Source organism: Macrotis lagotis, chromosome 2, assembly GCF_037893015.1.
Source record: "Macrotis lagotis isolate mMagLag1 chromosome 2, bilby.v1.9.chrom.fasta, whole genome shotgun sequence".
Lineage (NCBI taxonomy): Eukaryota > Metazoa > Chordata > Mammalia > Peramelemorphia > Peramelidae > Macrotis > Macrotis lagotis.
Window position 1 is genome coordinate 313,679,294 of NC_133659.1, and position 21,158 is coordinate 313,700,451.

Genomic DNA, 21,158 nt, shown 5'->3' on the forward strand with positions numbered 1-21,158 from the left:
TCCTCCGTGTTAGCAAACTTTATCACACATCTCAGTTAATAGAAGTAGCAAGTTCTATCCCTCCCTCCTCTTTCTACTGGCAATATTACTATATTCTTTTTATTTTCTCTTCTATTCTCCCTCCAAAAATCCTCAATCCACCCTTTGGTCCTCTGTTTTTCTTATTTAACTCAATGTCCTTTGAAGACACTTGAAAGGAGACTTGTTTCTTTTACACCATAAGAATCATAATGCCATATCATCATACAGTTCATTCTGATTGCATCCCTTCTAAATTATCTTTCTAGGTTTCTTTGGATTCTTGTGTTTGTATTTCAAAATTCCTATTCAGCTCTGATCTTCTCTTGAAAGTCCTCTGTTCCATTAAAGAACAATCATTTTTATCCTTCTGGGGGATTACATTCAGCTTGACAGGGCAAGTTAAAGCTGATTTTTAGGAATATTGCATTCTAAGAAGTATCATTTTTAGTTTGTTTTTCAAGAGAGAATTGATGATTGCTTTCTATTTTCAGTTTGCCCTTCTTTTTTTATTAGGTTTTTTTTTTGTTTTTTGTTTTTAGGTTTTTGCAAGGCGAATGGGGTTAAGTGGCTTGCCCAAGGCCACACAGCTAGGTAATTATTAAATGTCTGAGGTCAGATTTGAACTCAGGTCCTCCTGACTCCAGGGCCAGTGCTCTATGCACTGTGCCACCTAGCTGCCCCTGCCCTTTGGTTTTAATAGAGCTAGGCAGTTTTTGTTTGTAAGTTCTTGAAATATAGTGTCCAGACTTTTTAAACTCATGGTTTTCAAGGGGTCCAGTAAATCAATTACCTATTTTTGACCTGTTTTCTTGTCAGTTATTTTTGATGAGGATCTTATATTTTTTTCTCTTTTTTCAGTTTTTGAATTTTTTTCCTAATATTTCTTATGTCTCATGGAATCATGCATTTCTGTTAGGATGATTCTAGTTTTCTACACATTTCTGGGATAAGGCTGGCCATTTTCGCTTTCCAATTCTTTCTTCTGGAACTTCTATATTGAGTCCTAGAGACATTTCAAACTCATCAAGACTAAATCAGATAAACTTTCCCCACAAACCTGCCCTTCTTTCAAACTTTACTATTTTTGTCAAAGACATGACCATTCTTCTGGGTTCTCAGATTTGTAACTTTAGTATTATCTTTAATTCCTCACTTTCTCTCACTTCACAGATCTAAACAGTTGCCAATTCTCAGCATTTCCACCTCTACAATACTTTTTCACACATTCTCTTGCCTTCACTAACACAGTAGAAATCTTAATTCAGGATCTTATGTTATTGCAATAGGCTCTTAATTTGGTCTCTCTACCTCAAGTCTCTCACTACTCCAGGCCATGCTCATACTGCTGTCAAGTAAATTGCCCTTTTGCAAAGATCTTAAGCAAAGATCTTTCCTTAAGCAAAGACCATTTTACTCCCCTAATTAAATGAACTCCAGAGGTTTTCTATCCCTAGGATAAAATACACTCTTCTGTTTTAATTTTTCAAGTTCACAACAACATAGTCCCAACATCTCTTTTTAGTCTTATTGTACATTACTCTCCCATATTCATTCTATAATTCAGCCAAATTGTCCTTCTTTGTCTTTATACCACTGCATTGGCCATCCCCTATGTCTAGAATCTCTATCCCAGAAAATCTATCTTTCCCTTCAAGATATCATTCATATGTTAAGTCTACAAGAAGCTTTTTCTGATCCCCTCAACTCTTTGACTTTTCCTCTCAAATTACCTTGTATTTATCTACTAATTTTTTTTATATGTGTCAAATATCTATACTGTCTCATTAATTTCCTAGCACTCACACATTGCCTGTCCCATAGTAGATGCTAATAAAAATTGTTAATTGATTGATTCATGATTAATGTCTAAAATATTAATAAAAGCACAATAAATATTTCTCATCTGGAAGACAACTACAAATTATCTGTAATATTAAGGACTCTTACAGTAAAAAATCCTTCATATTTGTGAGAAGCATTTTTGTTAGATGGATATTTAAAATAAATGCTTATATAGATGAGGAAGTGCAATTGAAAAAGGATACCTGCCTATATGTCCTCTGACCCTCCTTGTGAGGAACATGAAATAAACCCAATCTTCCCCCTGTTCTGTGCTCTATAATCACAAGAGTACTAACATGCTGTTTTTATATATCATATATATATATATATATATATATATACATGCTATATCTCTCTTCCATGTTCATAACTATTTGCATATTGGTTCCTTCATTGGAATTTAAGCACCTTGAAGGAAGGGGCTATTTTTGCTTTTCTTTGTCTCCTTAGCACTTAGTATAATGATTTTGAAGAGACTTAGCATTAGGGACTTGAAAAGCACATAGTGGGTCTTTCACAAATGCTTATTTATTTATTTTTGGTTTTTGTAAGACAACAGGGTTAAGTGACTTGCCTAAGGTCACATAGCTAGGTAATTATTAAGTGTCTGAGTCTGATTTGAACTCAGGTCCTTCTGACTCCAGAGTCAGTATTCTATCCACTGCACCACCTAGCTGCCCTGTTTTATAAATGTTTATCGATAAATACTGATGATGATAAAACTGAATTCATGACAAATTTCAGTGTTGTAGAGCCTCATTTCAATACTGATAAACATAAAAATAATGTTTTTGACAAAGTTAACCTATAACCTATTTATGCATGAGCAAATGAAATATGCACTGATTGCAGGGAAGTAAAGATAAGAGACTGATTATTATCCATTGAATTCAGGTTATGTAGGAAAGCAATCAATAATAGAACAAGCAAGTAACATCAGTAACAAGTTTATTTTTGTCTGAATTATCTGATTAGTCTTAAGTTTCTACTTAGCATCTGTGATATTTAAAATGTTCTGTGTGGTATCAACCATTAACTGGATAGTCAAAATATCTAAATATGTAGTAATATGAGATGATTTTTAAGATAGTCTTTCTTTTAAACATTAATTGTTAATCTTACTTTTTCTTTTAGGTTTTTGCAAGGCAAATGGGGTTAAGTGGCTTGCCCAAGGCCACACAGCTAGGTAATTATTAAGTGTCTGAGACTGGATTTGAACCCAGGTACTCCAGGGCTGGTGCTTTATCCACTATGCCACCTAGCCGCCCCTATCTTACTTTTTTCTAAAGTTTATTTTCTATGTAAAAGAAAGCTACGTTAACCATGTCCTTGCTATTTCTTTTATTGCATGATACATTTGTATTTTAATAGTGATTGAGTCATTTAGTTTTGATTAAGCCATTAGAGCAGTAACATCATTTTGTAAAGTACTCTCATTACTTAAAATTATTCCAAAGGAATCATAGAATCTTAAAAGTTTTAAGGTTTGTCTAATTCAACCTTCTACCCCATGATTGAATCCATTCATTTAACCATTTAGACATTAGACATTTTTAAATGGTTCTAATGGGTAACAGTTATTCCTTATGTTGAGTCAAAGTAGAGCTCCCTGCTGCTTTCATCCATCACAGTTCTACCCTGTGGACCATGTAGAATACTTGAAGGCAGCTCTTATGTCTCACTGAAGCCTTTTATCCCCCAGGCTAATTATCTCTACTTCATTCAATTGTTTCTCCCATGACATAACATGGTTTTGAGCTCCATTGTAATCCTGGTCACCCTTCTCTGGATTTGAGTTATCAATTCCCCTCTTAATTGGTGTTCAGAAGTAAATACAATATTCTAGATGTGGTCTGAGCAGTGCAGAGGACAGAGGAACTATTCCATGGTTAGAATGTTATACTTCTATTAATGTAGACAAGCACAGCATTGGCTCTTTGGGCAGTCTCATCACATTAAATTTGTAGTCAGCTAAACCCCACTAAGTTTTTTTTTAAAGCAATGAACTGATGTTAAGTCATTTCCCATTCCCTATCCATTGTCTGTACATTATGCTTTTAAATCTCTTATTTCCAAAATGCTGCCCCTCAGTAGTAGATATGTCATTGGCACTTTCTGGTAATGACTCCTATCACAACAAATCTCAGCGACACCTATTATTTACCTCCTTTAATTAAAGATTCAAGTTAACTGAATTACCCATACTAGGGACTTTGATTTTACCCAAGGATATGCATAAATGATTTCCTCCTGTGTTGCTGGACACTTTCTCCATGTTCTTCTTTCTTGGTCATGCTGACATCTTCCATATTGTTTGGTTTTACAGTTTTATTGGGTCATTTCTCTCCTTTTCCCTTCACTCACAGTTGAAGATCCTCTTGATGAGGATGTGATGACTAAGACTCAGGTCAAACTTATTTTTTTTTTCCCTCAAGGTTCATTAGATATGTTCTGCTTCAGCTATTTTGCATAAAACATTTAGAATTTCATTCATCATTTCCTAAACTAATCAAGAAAATCAAATCCTATTCTTTGATACCTTCTGTATGGTATAGTCTTTCTCTACAAAAATAACATTTTCCCTTGGAAGTAGAGATGAAAATAAAACCGGAACCCCAAAGTCCTGTATGAACTTGAAGGAGTTACTTAACCTCTCTGAAGTTTAGATTTCCTGATCTGTAAATTGTCTCCACATGATAAAATGAGACGGTCACACTAGATGACCTCTCAGTTCTCTTCCATCTCTAGACCTGCGATCTTTTTGGACTTTTATGACTGACCCAGTGCTAACTCCTCATTTAGGAAAAGCCTAATTCCTGCCCCTTCATGAACATGTTGTCAGTTGACTAGTCCTGGAGCTAATAGCTTGGATGAGCACCTGAGAAGACTCTCTTCAGTTCTAAGTAATCCATAAGCAAAGATGGGCCCAGGTTAGACAGGATACCGAGTCCACAGAAACAATGGGGATGAACCAGGACCTCTAATGTTGTCTCTAAGATTTAAAGATTGCTCTAGTGACTTATCTGAGAAACAACATCCCTTTCAGTGATATGGAGAGTATCTCTTCAGGGATGTCAGAGACCTGACCGATACTGTCTCACTGAAAAATTGGGGTCAGAGAAATGTTATTCAATCAATATAATATTATATACTTCCTAAGTTCACAAGTATAAGATTCACTTGATGAAAATTTAACAGAATAAGCCACCCTGAAATAATCGATACAACATAATTGTTTTAAAATACACAAAGCTTGGGGCAGCTAGGTGGTATGGTGGATGGGCCCTGGAGTCATGAGAACCTGAGTTCAAATCCGACCCTAGACATTTAATAATTGCCTAGCTGTGTGACCTTGTGCAAGTCACTTAACAATGTTGCCTTAAATAACTAACTAAATAAATGAATGCACAAAGCTTCTTAAGGCAAACATCTTTGAATAGTCTAGAATTTTTTTTTATCAGTGAAACAAACTTACCAATAAATGGTCACTGATTTGTTATTTTTAAATCTTATAAGACAAAATGGTTTAGTTGAAAAACAAGCTTTTCTTTCTGTTCTCGAGACAATGCTTTTATTTAGATAAGTGTTTTCCTTCACTGAAGAAGGAAAGATGCCAGACTACTTTATCTATTATTTTGCCTCCATTTTAATAATGTTTCTATTTATGATTTAACCCAAGATAGTACAGTTCCTTCTTATCCCCAGTAATAGATAACTTATTATTTTACTAAAGTATTTCCACTGATAGATATACCATTACCAAGAGTCTAAATACCAAAATAGATTTTGTGCTTTCTAATATTGCCAAGATATTTCATATATTTAAGAGTTTACTGGCCCAGTATAAGTGGTGGAAAATAGAGTTTTGTGAAACAATGTGGAAAGCAACACTGAATTCTGATCAGCAAAATGAAGTAATATTCAGTAAAAAGGTGCATGGGATCCTGGAGTATACAAACAGGAGTTTGTCCTGAAGAATCACTATACTATGTACTCGCTACATAGTATAGAGAGTAGTAGAGAACATGGTCCAGCTTTGGGTTTTTGATATTTTAAGAATAGAAAGACATGAAAATAGTTTAATGCGATAAGGGTATTCTCCATTTCTAACGAGAACAAGAGTAATACAGACTCAATTTACAGCATTCTCTTCTCTCCTAAATGTTTATTACTTATAGGATAATTGTCATTAGGACAAACTGGACTTGAAACCATAAGCCATAAGAGCTTCTGTTTTTGCAAACCTGGCAAGAGCAGAAGGAATACAGTACCAGGATGGCACTGCACATCTCTAATTCTATTTAGAATAAATGTCTACTCTGTACAAGGCCCTGTTCTTGGACCTGGTATGAAATAGTCCTTGTGCTCAAGGAATTTATCTTGTATCAAGGGAAATGCATCTAATATAAGGAAGGGAGGGAGTGATGGGGTCAAAAAAGAGATCCAGACAAAGCACTCTATTAATATTTTTGGAGAGAATATTTGTAGGGGTAAAAATAAGGGGAGGTTTTCTAAAAAGGTGGGACCTGAGGCTGAACCTTGAAAGGGGTGGAACTGAGGAGGGGAAGCCCTCTACCCATGAGAAATGGCCTGGGTAAAACACAGAGATGGGAAATAAATTGTTGAAATTCAGAAAACAAAAAGTCATTGAGTGAGGCTAACCTGCAGAATGCACAAAGGAGAGTCACTGGAAATAAGTCTGGAGAGGAAGGAAACAGAGTATGAAACATCCTGATAACTTTGCTAAGGAGTTTGTATTTTGCCTTACAGGCAACAGGGAATGAATGACTTTAAAGTTTTACTTATATTTGCTTTGCTTTTTAGAAGAGGGGTAGCAAAGTCAGGTTTGTACCTGAGGTTGCTTTAGCAGGTGCTTCAAAGATGCAATGGAGAGCAGTAAGAGAGAGACAAGATTAGTTAGGAGACTTATAATATTCAGATAGGTGGTTTTGGGGACTATGAGGCCTGTTTTGAAGATGAGAGTGAGAGACAGACAGAGATAGAGAAACAGAGAGAGACAGAGACATACAGAGACTGAAAGACAGAGACAGAGAAAGAGACAGAAAACAGACTTTGGTTTTATATCTACTTGCAAGGTTTTGTATCTAGCCTCCAGTTTAAAGAGGAAAATTTATTTTATTTTTAAATTGCATGAAAATAAGATACATCGGTTTTCTCTTCTCAGTTTTGCAAGAGTTAGAAATTTGGGGTCTTGGCTAAATTTGCCCTAATGCCAACTTATAGTGTTGCTTATTAAAAGATCATTCTAGTACTGACTTCCATTTCACCTTGAAAGATAGCTTACCATAACTGATCTTCAACCTCTGATGCCTTTAGTGTTTGGCTTTCAGTTCATTTATTTCTTAGCCTCTTGATTCAGTATTTAGAGGCCTTTAGAAAAGCATTTCAATGTACAAAGGTCACTCTTTGAAAAGAACTCTGCTGTGAATTCACATGTAATGCAGAAAAGCACAGTTGAATTTCTGTAATCCTATCTCTAGACCTTCATTGAAGAGTGATTTCTGGCAATTTTTGTCATGAGAAAAACACAGACGTTTGAAAACAGCAGTTCCCCAAAGAAGTGTGGCCATAAAATACTAAACAGAAAGCCATTAACTTATTTTATTAGGATTCCCTTGTACTGGATATCACCAAAGTCTTAAAGTAAATAGAATCAACATTCCTTATAATTCGATGGGCATGGTTAACTCTTCAGTGGTCAAATGGCCTTTGTAGGGGAAGATCATGGCCCCGATCTAAATAGAGAGTAGGGCTCAGACTTTATACTCAAATAGAATTCTAGGATGTTCCTAGGAGGTGTTATTGGACCATTATTGGACCAGTATTATTGGACCTTAGAGGCAGGAGGCCCTTAGGGATCATCTACTTTGACTATCCAATTTATAGATGAAGTCCTGTGGTCAAGATCCCACAGGGCAGAAGTGGCACTAGAATTCCTATTTCCTGACTCTCTCTGCTTAGTGCTCTCTCCAATGATTATAATAATTACATAATTATTACAGTGAGTGTTTTTATCTGATGAAAATAACTAGAAATGACCTGTATCATTTATTTACATTTATAAGTATATAAAAATCTAACAACTTTAAAGAAAAATTTAAATTCTGACACTATATATTCTAATGTATATATATTTATAGGCTTTCAAAATTTCTGACTCATCAGTTTTTCACCAGATGTTTAACTATCATTTTGGTTCAGTGGGTATCAAAATTATAATTTTTATTTATGTACCAAATTATTATTATTATTATTAATGAATGATAATTCAATGGGGAAATAAAAATGGAACTGACAAATATAAAATTAAGACCTATTTTTAGTTTACATAAATATGACATTATTTAGGCAAAAATAGCAGAGAAATTCTGTTTCAGTCAGTGGGCTAGTTGGGGCAGACTTTTGTTTTCAGTTTGTATGAAAGATTTTGATGTCAGTCATCACACAGCTGTGCAGATGCAGCAACATTTTCATTCAGTCCAGTGACATGGCTCCCTAATTCTTAATTTACCTTTGCAAGTCTAGTGTATCAGTCAAAATATGAATATTCTTTTATTATTAACTCATGATCAGAATGAGCCTATTCCATTCTCAGGGAATAGTAGCTCAAACTTTAAACACATCTCTGCAGTTGTTCCAAAGTATTAACATTCATTATCCAACAGCTGGTATACTTTAGAGTTACTGGAAAGGGGAAGGAAACTAGAACCAACTCACCATAGCTGCAGTGAGATAATTCAAGATCTCAGACGTCACACAATTTTGTAACCCAAATGGACTGAACTCACATTATAAAATTTTCTTGTCACAAACAAACTAGTCTAATAAGCATGTCAGTCACCAAGCATTTATGAAGTGCTTACTGTATACAAAGCAAGGCAGGCATCATCTTTGATTTGGGAGGTTCAGGAGGGGAGGGAACCAGGGAACAGATGTAGTCTGGCATGGAGAGAGGCATGGGAAAGAGAAGCTGACCTGAGGAGGCTGCAGTCCCTGAGGGGCTTCTGCTGGGTGGTTTCTCTTACCTAGAATTCTTTTCTTCTTCTTACCTAGAATTCTAGGTCTTCATCACTCAACTAAAACATTCTCACAGCGATAGGAAAGATACCGAGAAATATGAGCTAGCTTGGGAAGCAAACTGCCTATCCTTTCTTTCAAAGAAATCATTACCTCCAACACCTTCAAATTTTCATCAAAAACCACTACAGTCTTTAATCTAGAAAAAAGTTGTGATGAATCAAGTAAATGACTTATTCTATAACACAATCCCTGTAATAGACAAACTTGCTTATTTTTTAAATAAAACTGATCATTTTCCATTTTAACCTCAAGCTGGACTTTAGAATAGCAATGCTTCTTACGGAGACACCTTTCTATTCTCCAGTAACAATCTGTAAATCAGTTAATTTGTTGCAGCAAATTATCCATGTACGCATAATAGGGTCCTCCACTACACAAGAGTGTGTATACTTTGATAATTTACATTTTAAAACTAAGTGGCTTAACGATGCCTATTCATTGCTGGTTGCACTCATATTAAAGCAATTTAATATAATTTTTTCAGGATGCAGTTTTGCCCAGTTAGGCCACCATGAGAATAAAAACAGTTTACACAAAACAAGATGTAACCCTTCCCAAATTGAATCCCTTAGCTTTATAATTCAGAAAAATCCAAAAACCATAAAAACTAGGAGCTCATGAGTCAGGGACACAAAGCAGCTAGAGTAGTTCTCCCCATTCCCAACTAGGCCAGTGTGGATTTTTCAAGAGAAAAAGATGGCTCCTTGGGGAGACCAAACTTCCGCCTCTTGGCCCATCTTCCCATAACTTTCTTTCAGAGCTCTTAGTTCTGCCTTCTGGGTCCAAGTAAAATAAGGGTCACCCTTTCCCCGTAATCAGACCCTCAGATCCTTCTCAAGGTGAAACAGCCCAGTTCTCCCACCAATCTTTCCTCAGACATGACTTCCAGGCTGGAGTTGGACATTGTCAGTGTGGTCTAACCCAGGCAGGGAACAGTGAATGCTGCTTCCTTACTTGGGAGCTCAGAAACTGCCTATTTAATAATTTGGGATTTACTATAGATAGTTAATCAAAGCTATTGATCTGCACTTGGAAGAATCCATCTTTCAATCCTTTTGGAAATTTTTCATAATGTCTACCCTCCTAATAAGTTCTATGGTGTCTCTTTCCTTCTCCCTGTTTCTCAAAGACGAAGGAATCATATTAGTTCTTGGTATGGAATTCTTCTATATGGATATGGAAAATTAAACCAATTTAAACCACCTTGGCATTTGCCTCAAAGTCTTCTTTTATATTTATTTATTTGTTTGTTTATTTATTTTTAGGTTTTTGCAAGGCAAATGGGGTTAAGTGGCTTGCCCCAAAGCCACACAGCTAAGTAATTATTAAGTGTCTGAGGTCACATTTGAACTCAGGTCCTCCTGATTCCAGGGCTGGTGCTCTATCCACTGCACCACCTAGCTGCCCCCCAGCCAAGGTCTACTTAATGTCTGCAGATTATTGCTCTAATAGGAAAAACATAAATGAAAAAGTGGCTAGGTAGATAGACTCTCTCTCATTATATCACCAGCACCAAGCAAAACACACACCAAGTGGATGCCTGATGCCCATGACAGGCACTTAATTCTTACTCTGAACTCAATTCAAAAACAGTAGCACGGTGTGGTGAGAAGCACTCAGATCTGGATGTGAATTTGGGACCTATCATTTGTGAGCTATGTAACTTTGGGCACATTACTTATCTTTCAAAACTACACTTTTTTTTCAGCAAAATGTGGGAGACACAACTTGCTTTATCTATTTCACAGGTTGCTGGGAGGGCCAAATGGTGTTGTCATAGACTTAAAGTTGGAAGGGACCTCCAAGTCAGTTAAAACAAGCCATTGGTTTTAGGGATGAGGGGCTGAGATACAGAGAGGTTGGTGACTTCCCCAAAGTCATATAACTATTAAGAATTCAGGTCCCTTGACTCCAAATCCAATATGCTTTTTACTATACTAAACTGCTTCCTGGACTTAAAAATGATTTTAACAGGAATTAGTATTATTAATAAGTTTATTAGTTTTGTTAATCTGCACTGACAGCACTTTGTGATGAAAATTTAGTTGAAGTTACAGGTCTCATTAATTAAAATTTGACTTTTAAGATCTATCTAAGAAAGATATTTCTTCCTTTTCAACAGAGGTGGAGATTTTTAACTGCTAATTAACTTTGTTATTCTTTGCAAGCATGCTATTAGTCATCTTTTTTTTTTTTTTTGCCTGTAGATCACAATTCCTAACTGACATTTTGCAACTCCCACTTTTATAAGCATTCATTCTAAAAAGAAGAGTCTGAAGGTGAGGCTTAATTGTCTTAAGTGTTGAAAACTGAAGACATTTTTCTTTTATTTGGTTAACAGCCCCTATTAGTGAAGGTTTTGGTAATGGGTGGGGAAAAGGGAGATCAACTGAGGAGTCTGAGAAGAAACAAGAACCACCAAGGGAGCCGCAAGTCAATAAGAATGCAAGTGCCCAACACCCAGCCTAGAAGGTAACCTGTGAGGCCCCAGCATACCTACCACTTGGAATGTTCCAGCTCCCTTGATGGGCCGGAAGCCATCAACAGGCCCACAACGATCGGCATGGCCATTACAGAAGCAGCTGCCCTTGACGATGAAATCATAAATGGCGTAGTGTGTGAAATGCTGGGGCTTTGTGTTGAGGTCATTGCCCTGGCAGGGACAAAGCTGGCGCTTCAGCAGCTGTACACGAAGGTTGGTGATCTTTAACTGTTCCTGAGCTTTGGCACTGTATGGATCCTCAGCAGAATATGGTGGGGACAGAGCTCTGTAGATGACCTGGCAAGAGAAAGGCAGAGCAACTAAGCAAAGAAAGGGGATGAAAAAAGCAAGGGGAAAGAAGCCTTTTGAATGGGGAGGCCTCAAGTAGGCACAAAATCTTATTAAAAATACTGCCATGTTTGGCTAGCCTAGTTCTGGCTTGATTTATGGACTACCTGTGGCATCTGTAAATAGGATTTGCAAGGATGGAAAAAGACATTTGAAGAAAGAATGGCCCTACAGATCTTTAAAGGAGCATATTTATAATAAGATTTTTAAGCTTTAGAGCTGATAGGGACTTTGGGGCTCATCCATTTAGTCCAACACACTTGTTTTATAGATAAGGCCACTGAGGCTTTGTTATCTCCCACACTAAAATGTCAATGTCAACTCTGCAAATAAGGACTATTTCAATCATTATATTTGTGTCCCTAGTGATTATAGTGTCAGAAATCTAGTAGGTTAATCACTAATAAATTAATTAATGACTAATAAATTCTTAGGCTTGAGGACCAGAAAAGGGAACCAACCCATCCCAAATCATTCTTGGTGAGTATCAGAGATAGAACCTGAACCCAGGTCTACCTTCTCCAAATATGCTTTCTACTACTGTCTGATCATTGGGTAAGCATGAAGGATGATAGGTAGACAGGTGGAGTGATGCCCTGGTACTACTTTCTTCTCAGGGAGAGCATAGAGGCCTCCTGTTCACTGAGTGACTACCCCCCCCATCACTCAGGTGTAAACTTTAGGTAGCATATAGACAAGTGCCATTCAGAATGGACCAAGGAAGACAATCAGTGTGACCTGTATTACTTGAAGGGAACACCAGAATGGATGGGATTACCAATTCATTTGAGTATTTAAGAGTTCTCCCAGTCACGAATCAGGTTGTGAATCTTCCTGTTTAGTCTGATTCTATATATAGAGGACATAGATAATTTCTTTGAAAATGTAAACCAGTCTTTCCAGTAAAACTACCTTTCAATTTCAGTATTCACTCATTAAAAAGGCATTAATTGGCTGACAGACAACAATCTTCAGCACTTATTTGGCAGACTTTCTTCCTCTTCTTCCATAAAAAAAGATATTTTGGGGAATTCTTCTCCAAGTCATATAAACACAGCAAGAGCTGTCAAAAGTTGATAGGAAAATACTCAAAAGGTTTGTCACCACAGTGGGTATGTAATATGTTTATCTGGAGCACCAACCCCCCACAGAAAAACTTGAGTTGGTAAAATTAAACAAAATTTTAAAGGTTTTCCTTCAATAATGCATCTCTCAAACTCTATTATAAGAATCTTCGATAAATATAACTAAAGAGGTTAGCTATCTTAAACAATTCTCTGATTATTATCAATTGTAGCATAAAATTGGGAGATGTACATCTACCCATAAAGTTGCTTGTCATTATCATGGGAGATTATCCTGGGGGGTTCCTCCACATGCTCCTAGTTTTGTGTTTATCAAGATTCATAATTTTATAGGGCCTCCTCAATGAGATTCAGAATTGGTCAAAATGATCAATTTAATAATTTATAAAGTAAAGAAATATAGAGGGGGGAAAATGCCTATTTTTTTTGGACTATGCCATAGATGGCCCTAAGAGTTTATTTATACATAAGACAAGTACTTCAGAGGAACCATGAGTTGGGCTTCTCACTTGTCCTATCAAAGGTCATACTTTGCCAAACCCTCTGACATTCTGATGCCTGTTCATATGCTAATCAACTGAATTGGGAAAAATCATGAAACCATACTGACTGGGTCCACCGCAAATTTATGTTTCATTTTGACTGGGTCATATTTCATTTCCGATCTGAAGCTGTGCTTGATCTGAATTCCCAACACCTTAATTAGCCTCTTCTTTCTGACTGGAGGACAGAGCTCTAAGCTTCACTCAAAAATTACCATTATATAAGGCTACGTCTGAACTTTCCAGCTAACTGTCCACTCTTCATTAACAGGTCAATTTGGTTTGAACTCCACAGAACAAGATGGCCCTGGGGCCAGGCACCATCTGGTGTCTTCCCCTCACCCCTTTCTAGCTTCTTTAGATTATAAACTCTTTGAGGGCAGGGACTTTTTCTTATTTGTATTCGTTCTTATTTATATTTAACACATCTCTGGTACATCCTAGGCACTTAATAAATGTTTACTGAATTGAAGTGAATATATCAGTGAAAAAAATTGAGTTCATTCATTGAGAAGTCCTCAAACTTGCAGCACTCAGATGTCTCACTTGAAGCACTCAGATGTCTCCCTTCACTATCTCCATTCATTCATGTCTCACATGAAGTGACTTTTTCCTTGCCAAGACAATCTCCTTTCCATGCTCTCTTGACCTCATCCCAGTCTCTCTTCTCCAATTATCCTCCTCATTCTCTCACCAATCTTAAATCTTTCCTTATTTACTGGCTACTTCCCTGCTGCCTATAAAAACATCCATTTCTCCCCATCTTTTAAAAAAAAACCCACCCAGGGGCAGCTAGTTGGTATAATGAATAGAGCATGGGCCCTGGAGACAGGAGGACAAGTTCAAATCCAGCCTCAGATACTTAATAATTACTTAGCTGTGTGACCTTGGATAAATCACTTAATCCTACTCTCTTGTCCCTCCCCCCAAAAGGAAAAAAAAAACCCTTTACCTAATGTGATAATTCTCACTATATATATAAATCAAATATCTGTGTTCTCTTTTGTGGTTAAACCCCAAGCTGTCTGTTCTTGAGGTCTTTATTTCTCTCACTGAATTTATAAATACAAAATTTAACTTCTGACCTTATCATTCAATTAGAACTGTTCTTTCCCAAATAATCCCTGATCTTATAACTATGTCTAGTGAACTTTTCTCAATCTTTATCCTTCTTGAACTGCCTTCAGTCTTTGATCCTGCTGATCACATCCTCTTCTCCTGAAAGGATATTTGCTCCTCTATCCTTTCTAATGCTGCTTTCCTCTGACTCTCCCCTTATCTGACTGTTTCTTCTTGGTCTCTTTTGTTGACTATTCATCCAGTTTAAGTGTACTAAACATGGAGGCTGCCCAACAATCTATCCCTCTCTATCATCTCAATTGATGATCTCATCAGCTCACCTGGATTCAAAGTGGCTCCCATGTTCATATTTCTAGCCCCAGCATGGTTGGCTCTTGAACATCTTAAATTGGATGTCCTATAAACACTTTAAACTCAAAATATCTCAAACAGAACTCAAACCTTCCCCTCTCCCATGTTATGGCCATTGTCTTAGTCTCTTAGGCTTGAAATCTTGGTATCTCCCTTAACTCCTCATTCTCACTCACTCCAAATATCTAATCCATCACCAAGTCTTCTCATTTCTACCTACCAAGATCTCTGATATGATTCTCATTAGCTCAGCTCACACAGCCACCACTCCAGTGAGGTCCTTCCTGCTTCATGCCTGGATTATTCATTGCATTCTGGTTGATCTCATTGTCTCAAGTCTTTCTCTATTAAAATTCATTTTGCATTCAGTTGCCAAAGCAATTTTCCTAAAGCATAGGTCTGGCCATGTCACACTGAGAAGAAGGCAATATGGTTGGATATACATTTCATATTTTGAATATATTGCTTAATAATGAGGTAATAAATATATAAAAGTATGACTCTAAAGAAATATGACTGATTTTTAAGAAAATACCCCAGAGAAAAGTAGAAGGGATTATGGCAGAAACTAGGAATAGACCAACATCTCATACCCTATACCAAGATAAGATCAAAATAGGTGCAGGATTTAAACATAAAAATCAATATAAGTCAATTAGGAGAACAAGGAATAATTTACCTGTCAGATTTATGGAAAGGAGAGCAGTTTATGACCAAAGAAGAGATAGGGAACATTTTAAAAACCAAACAGGTTGATTACATTAAATTAAAAAGTTTTTGGACAAATAAACCACTGAAATCAAGATATGTAGCAAGAATGTAGTAAATTTATATTTAGTGTTTCTGACAAAGGACTCATTTCTAAGATATAGAGAACTGAGTAAAACTTATAAAAAAACAAGTTGTTTCCCAATTGATAAATGATCAAAGGATATGGAAAGGAGACAAGGAAATCAGAGCTATCTTTGGTCATATGAAAAATTGCTCGAAATCATTACTGATTAGAGAAATGCAAATTAAAGTATCTCTGAGGTTCTACCTCATACCTCCCATAGAGTGGGAAATTTGGGACACTAATGCATTATTGGTGGAGAGCAATTTGGAATTGTGCCCAAAGAGCAAAGAAATTATGCATATCCTTTGTTCCAACAATACCAATTCTGAGTCTGGATCCTGCAGAGATCATGAAAAAGGGTACAAAAAGCCCACACATACAAAAAAAATTCATAGCAGCTCTTTTTCTTTTGGCAAAGAATTGGAAATTGAGGGGATTTCCATCAACTGGGGAATGGCTGAACAAGTTGTGGTATATGTATCTGATGGAACACTATTGTTCTATAAGAAATCATGAGGGTTGGGATTTCAAAAAAATCCTGGAAAAGCTCACATGAGCTGATGCTGAGTGAGATGAGCAGAACCAGAAGAACATTGTACATATTAACAACAACATGGGGTGATGATAAGCTATGATGGACTTGTTCATTCCATCAGTGCAATTATCAGGGACAATTTTAAGTGACTTCTGATAGAAAATACCACCCATATCCACAGAAAAACAATGGAATTTAAATGAAAACCAAAGTTTATTATCTTCAATTTTTAAAAGTTGTCTTATGTATTTTGTAATTTTGATATCTCTAATGTTTTCTTTCTTTCATTTAGATCTGAGTCTTTTCTCGCAGCATGGTTAATTTTGATCAGGGTTTTGCATGGTTACAAATATAGAGCCTATAAAGGATTGTTTTCTGTTGGGGAAAGGGGAGAAGGGAAGGGAGGGAGGGAGAAAAACTGTAAAACTAAAAAAAAAAATGATTGGTAAAAACTACCATTGTCTATAGTTGGAAAAACAAATAAAATATTTATATTTGAAGAAAAAATAAAGAAAACACCCCAGAAGTTAGAAAGTTAAGGGAGTTCTGTTACCTTCAAGGTGGGGCTAATTAGGCACTCATTTCAATAATGTTGCCATAGATAAGAAATAGTTTTAGGACTGCTCCTATAAAAACTGTCTGAAAAAAATTACAATAGCCTGATAGTCTTATGAAAATCCTTGATATCATCATATCTTGGATTTTTGAGGGTAGATTTTTTTTTATTTGAAACAGACAAAAGTCATTAAAATCTATATCTGATGATAAATAGGATGGATGACTAAAGGACATAATATTTTTTAGCTAAAAAAAGAGAATGACCAGAAGATGGTCATATAGCCTTCAAAATTGATTCTGAAGTCAATGCCAAGAGAGGAGTGCTGAACATGTTTTGAATAATGGTGTGCCATTAAGAAAACTTTCCTTCCAAGCAGAAAGCTGGGAAACATTTTTTACAGTAAGAGTTGTACTTCTCAAATAAGTAGAAAACTGGGTTAAATTTATAACAATACAAGCCATTACCCCCAATTGATAAATGGTCAAAGAATATGAATAGGCTGTTTTTAGATAAAGAAATCAAATCTATCTGTAGACATATGAAAAAATATTCTAAATCACTAGAGAAATGCAAATTAAAACAACTCTGAGGTTCCACCTCATACTTATCAAATTGGCTAATGGGATAGAAAAGGAAATTCATAAATGGTGGAGATGTGGGAAAATTGGGATACTAATGCATTGTTGGTGGAGTTATAAACTGATCCAATCCTTCTGGAGAAGAATTTGGAAAGGACAATAAAACTGTTTTATATATACCCTTTGGTTCAACAATACTAAGTCTGCATCCTAAAGAAAATCTAAAAAAAAAAAAAAAAAGAAAAAGGCTCTGCATGTACAAAAATATTTATAGCAGCTCTTTTTGTGGTAGCAAAGAATTGGAAATGGAGGGCATGGTAATCAGTTGGGGAATGGCTGGAAAAGTTATGGTATATGAATGTATTGGAATACTTGATGCTATAACAAATGATGAATAGGTAGATTTTAGAAAAGCCTGGGAAGACTTATAGGAATTGATGCAAAATGAAGTGAGCAGAACCAGAAGAACACTGTTCACAGTAATGATGATCAGCTATGATAGTTTTAGTTCTTCTCTCAACAATACAATGATCCAAAAGACTCATAATGGAAATTCTATCCAATGTGTGTTTTTTCTTTTGTTTGTTTTTTCTTTTACAATATGACTAATATGGAAATATATTTTTCATAATTGCACATTCATCACCTTTTTCATCTTAAAGAGAGGGGAAGGGTAGAAGGAGCAAGAAAATTTTGAATTAAAATTTCTATTACAAATGAATGTTAAAGGGCATCTAGGTGGCACAGTGGATAGAGCAGTGGCCCTGGAGTCAAGAGGACCTGAGTTCAAATCCAGTCTCGGACACTTAATAATTACCTAGTTGTGTGACCTTGGTCAGGTCACTTAACCCCATTGCTTTGCAAAAACCAAAAATAAAAAACCAAACAAAGAAATGAATGTTAAAATTGTCTTTACATGGAATTGGAAAAAAATAAAATACTATTTTGAAAAACAATGAAAATTTTCCTTCCATTCTATCACTGGGCTTATGAATTCTAGTATGATTGACAAAACAAAAGTCTCATTCTATCTTGTTTCTACCCTTGTAATCTCTCTTGCATCCAGTTTCTCTCTACTCATATCTGCATTGTGACTCAAGCCCTCATCATCTCTTTCCAATATTTCTTGGACTTTACATTATATCCCTTACTTTTTTTTTCCCCAGAAGCTTCTCATTTACTATTTTTTCCACGAAGCCATTCCCAAACCCTTCAACTGTGGAGCCATCCGACCCTCTGGAAACTGCTTCCTATTTATCTGGTCTCCTCTGAAAGAATTTAAGGCTTGAGAACAAGTACTATTTTATTTCTGTCTTTGTAGATCCAATGTCTAGCCCAGTGCTTGGCATACAGCAGCAGCTTAATAAATGTATTGATTGATTGTACTAAATATTAGTTAATTTTATGCTTTGCTTGGTTTCCCTTCACTGCAATGCTCTCTTTTAAAACTTTCACAGAATCTTGGAGTTGAAAGAGAAGTCAACTAACATTTAGTTCAACCCATATTGAAAAGAAAAACCCTCTACAGCTTCCTTCAAGAGTGGTCATAGAGCCTTTGTTTAACGTCTCCAGTGAGGGGAAACCCACTCCATCTTATCAGATATCCTATTCTCTGCTTTTGGAAAGGTGTTAGGAAGTTTTTCCTTGACATCAGACCAAAATGTCTCTGTCTGCTATCTTCTTCTCATTGCTTCTTCTCACTGCAGTGGTTCTGCCCTAGATCTTATTTCTTGCTTCTTTTCTTTGGTATTCTGAGTCAAGACTTTATGTTGAACTTTTGAGAGAACATGAACAAGAGTCACGTAAGACTGACAGCTGAGATTTAATTTTGTTTGATGAACAGCACTTGATTTACTTCACTGGAAAGGACTGTCAAATGAAGCCAACTGAGTTTTTGCATAATTAAATCTTAAGGCTCTAGAGATTAAAAATGAAAACACTATACACACATACACACACACGCCACACATCCTACCAAGAGCCAAGAACCCCTTTTAGTTCTTTCTTAACCTTGGGAAAGAAAATCATTTGTATATCCTTGATTTCAAAGCAGGTCACTGACCTGTATTTCTGATATAATATGACATGTATTTAACATCTATAACCTAAGGCCAAGATCATTAGGGCTGGAGAAAGCAGAACTTGTATAAACAAGTCACTCTCCAAGCAATGAATTATGGTGATACCTGTCCTTTCTCCACAGAGAGTGGGGCTGCCTATTGTCTGCCCTTCTTCACTGGTAAGGGCAATGGACTGAGAATGCCATGCTACTCCCCCCACACCACAGGTCATGCCAGGGAAACGTCAGACTCTCTGTGGTTCTCAGAAGGTACATGACCTCTTTCCCCAATTCTACCTGTTTTATGGGAAATAGGATTAGTCTTATTAGTCTTATTGTCTTTGGTGTGATAAGTGCTCGTATGGCTCATGGTGATCCTACCTATTGGGAAGCTCTACCTTCTTCCTCTTCACCTCTAAATTTCAAAAGACTCCAATCACAGGAGTATGACACAAGCATGAATTAAACTGTTTACTGTTCTTTACTCATAAACCATAGAGGCTATGCTCTTTCCATAACCAAGTAACCCCAAATAACTATCCAGGGATGCCCTCAAACCTGGGAGTCTAAAAACTATAATTTGTGTACTTAGTTTCGAATCTTTCCCTCTCAGTTGCTCCAACACACAGAGAGAAGGCATCCTCTGCCATTTCACTCATGGCCAAGCCTTGCAGAGAGCTCCAGGTCACTCAGTTGGGAAACTAAGGGCCATAAGTACCCAAGGGGTCTCTGATTCATCCTTAAAGATGTCTCTACAATCCAGATCCAAATCAGATTACTCTCTTGTGGTCTCATGGTCTATCTCACCAGGCCATAAAATCTTACTGTCAGAGGAGAAAAGGTGCAGAGCAAGGGGCAGACAGTCCTTACTTTCATGGAAAGCTCCACGCCTCGCCCTACTCTTTATTCTTTGGTTCTTTCCGAAATCCCCTTAGTAGTCAAAGCTTTCCGGCTTCCCATTGTCAAGGCCTGTTACACTTAAAATCAGCCAGAGTAAGTAGCAGGACAGCAGGACAAAGACTAATCAAAGGCAACCACATACCACTCCTCTACAATCTTTTCTGCATGTTCTCCTTAGTGCCTTTTCCTGAGCTTTGGTGACTCTCTGCTACTGTCTTGATGCTTACCCTGGTTCTTTTCTGGAATTGGCTCTTCATATGCAAAGGTCAAAGGAAGATCTGTCAGTGCTAGAAGGAACTTAGGCATTCTTTAACTTCCTGAACACAGATTGTGAAGGCTGAATGGCAGCTCTGTGTTTGCTGTGTACGACCTGCAGTTGGCATGCTCCTATCAGTAGGGATGAGACATCATGGCCCCTAAAGTTGCATTCTGGAAAGGAGACAGCAAACTTCCACAGCACAAAAGTGAACAGGAATTTAAACCTTGAAATCTTTTCTTTAGAAAGGAGACGCCTCTATCTGATACCCTGGGAAATGAATCTGCCCTCTACCAGGAAACAAAGAGTGCGCCAATACAGATGCTCCAAGCTCCTGGCAGACCGCCCTCTGGTTCCCACCCAGTTTCTTCTCAAAATTCTCTTGCAGATGCCAATATGGCACTCACTGCAGAAGGGCCTCCCTGTAATCCTAGCCTTTGTGCCCCTGCTACCGCCATCACTCATTCTCTGTCGGCACATCTTCAGGCCTAGGACTTGGATGGGCATAGCAGAGAGGTCAGAGGGTCAGCAAGGTCCGACCAAGGCTTATGTTCACTTGATAGTCTCCTGGTGAGTGACACCAC

At 36.9% G+C, this 21,158-nt stretch overlaps 1 protein-coding gene across 4 annotated transcripts in view; it reads right to left on the bottom strand.

Annotated features, from left to right (window-relative positions):
• The window catches only part of NTN4 (netrin 4), a 188,178-nt gene that overhangs the window by 70,630 nt on the left and 96,390 nt on the right, over positions 1-21,158 (bottom strand). For all 4 annotated transcript variants that reach the window (XM_074226614.1, XM_074226617.1, XM_074226616.1 and 1 more), the window contains exon 3: positions 11,465-11,743. In XM_074226614.1, coding sequence (XP_074082715.1) covers positions 11,465-11,743 — 279 coding nt within the window. The remainder of the gene's footprint in view (positions 1-11,464; positions 11,744-21,158) is intronic.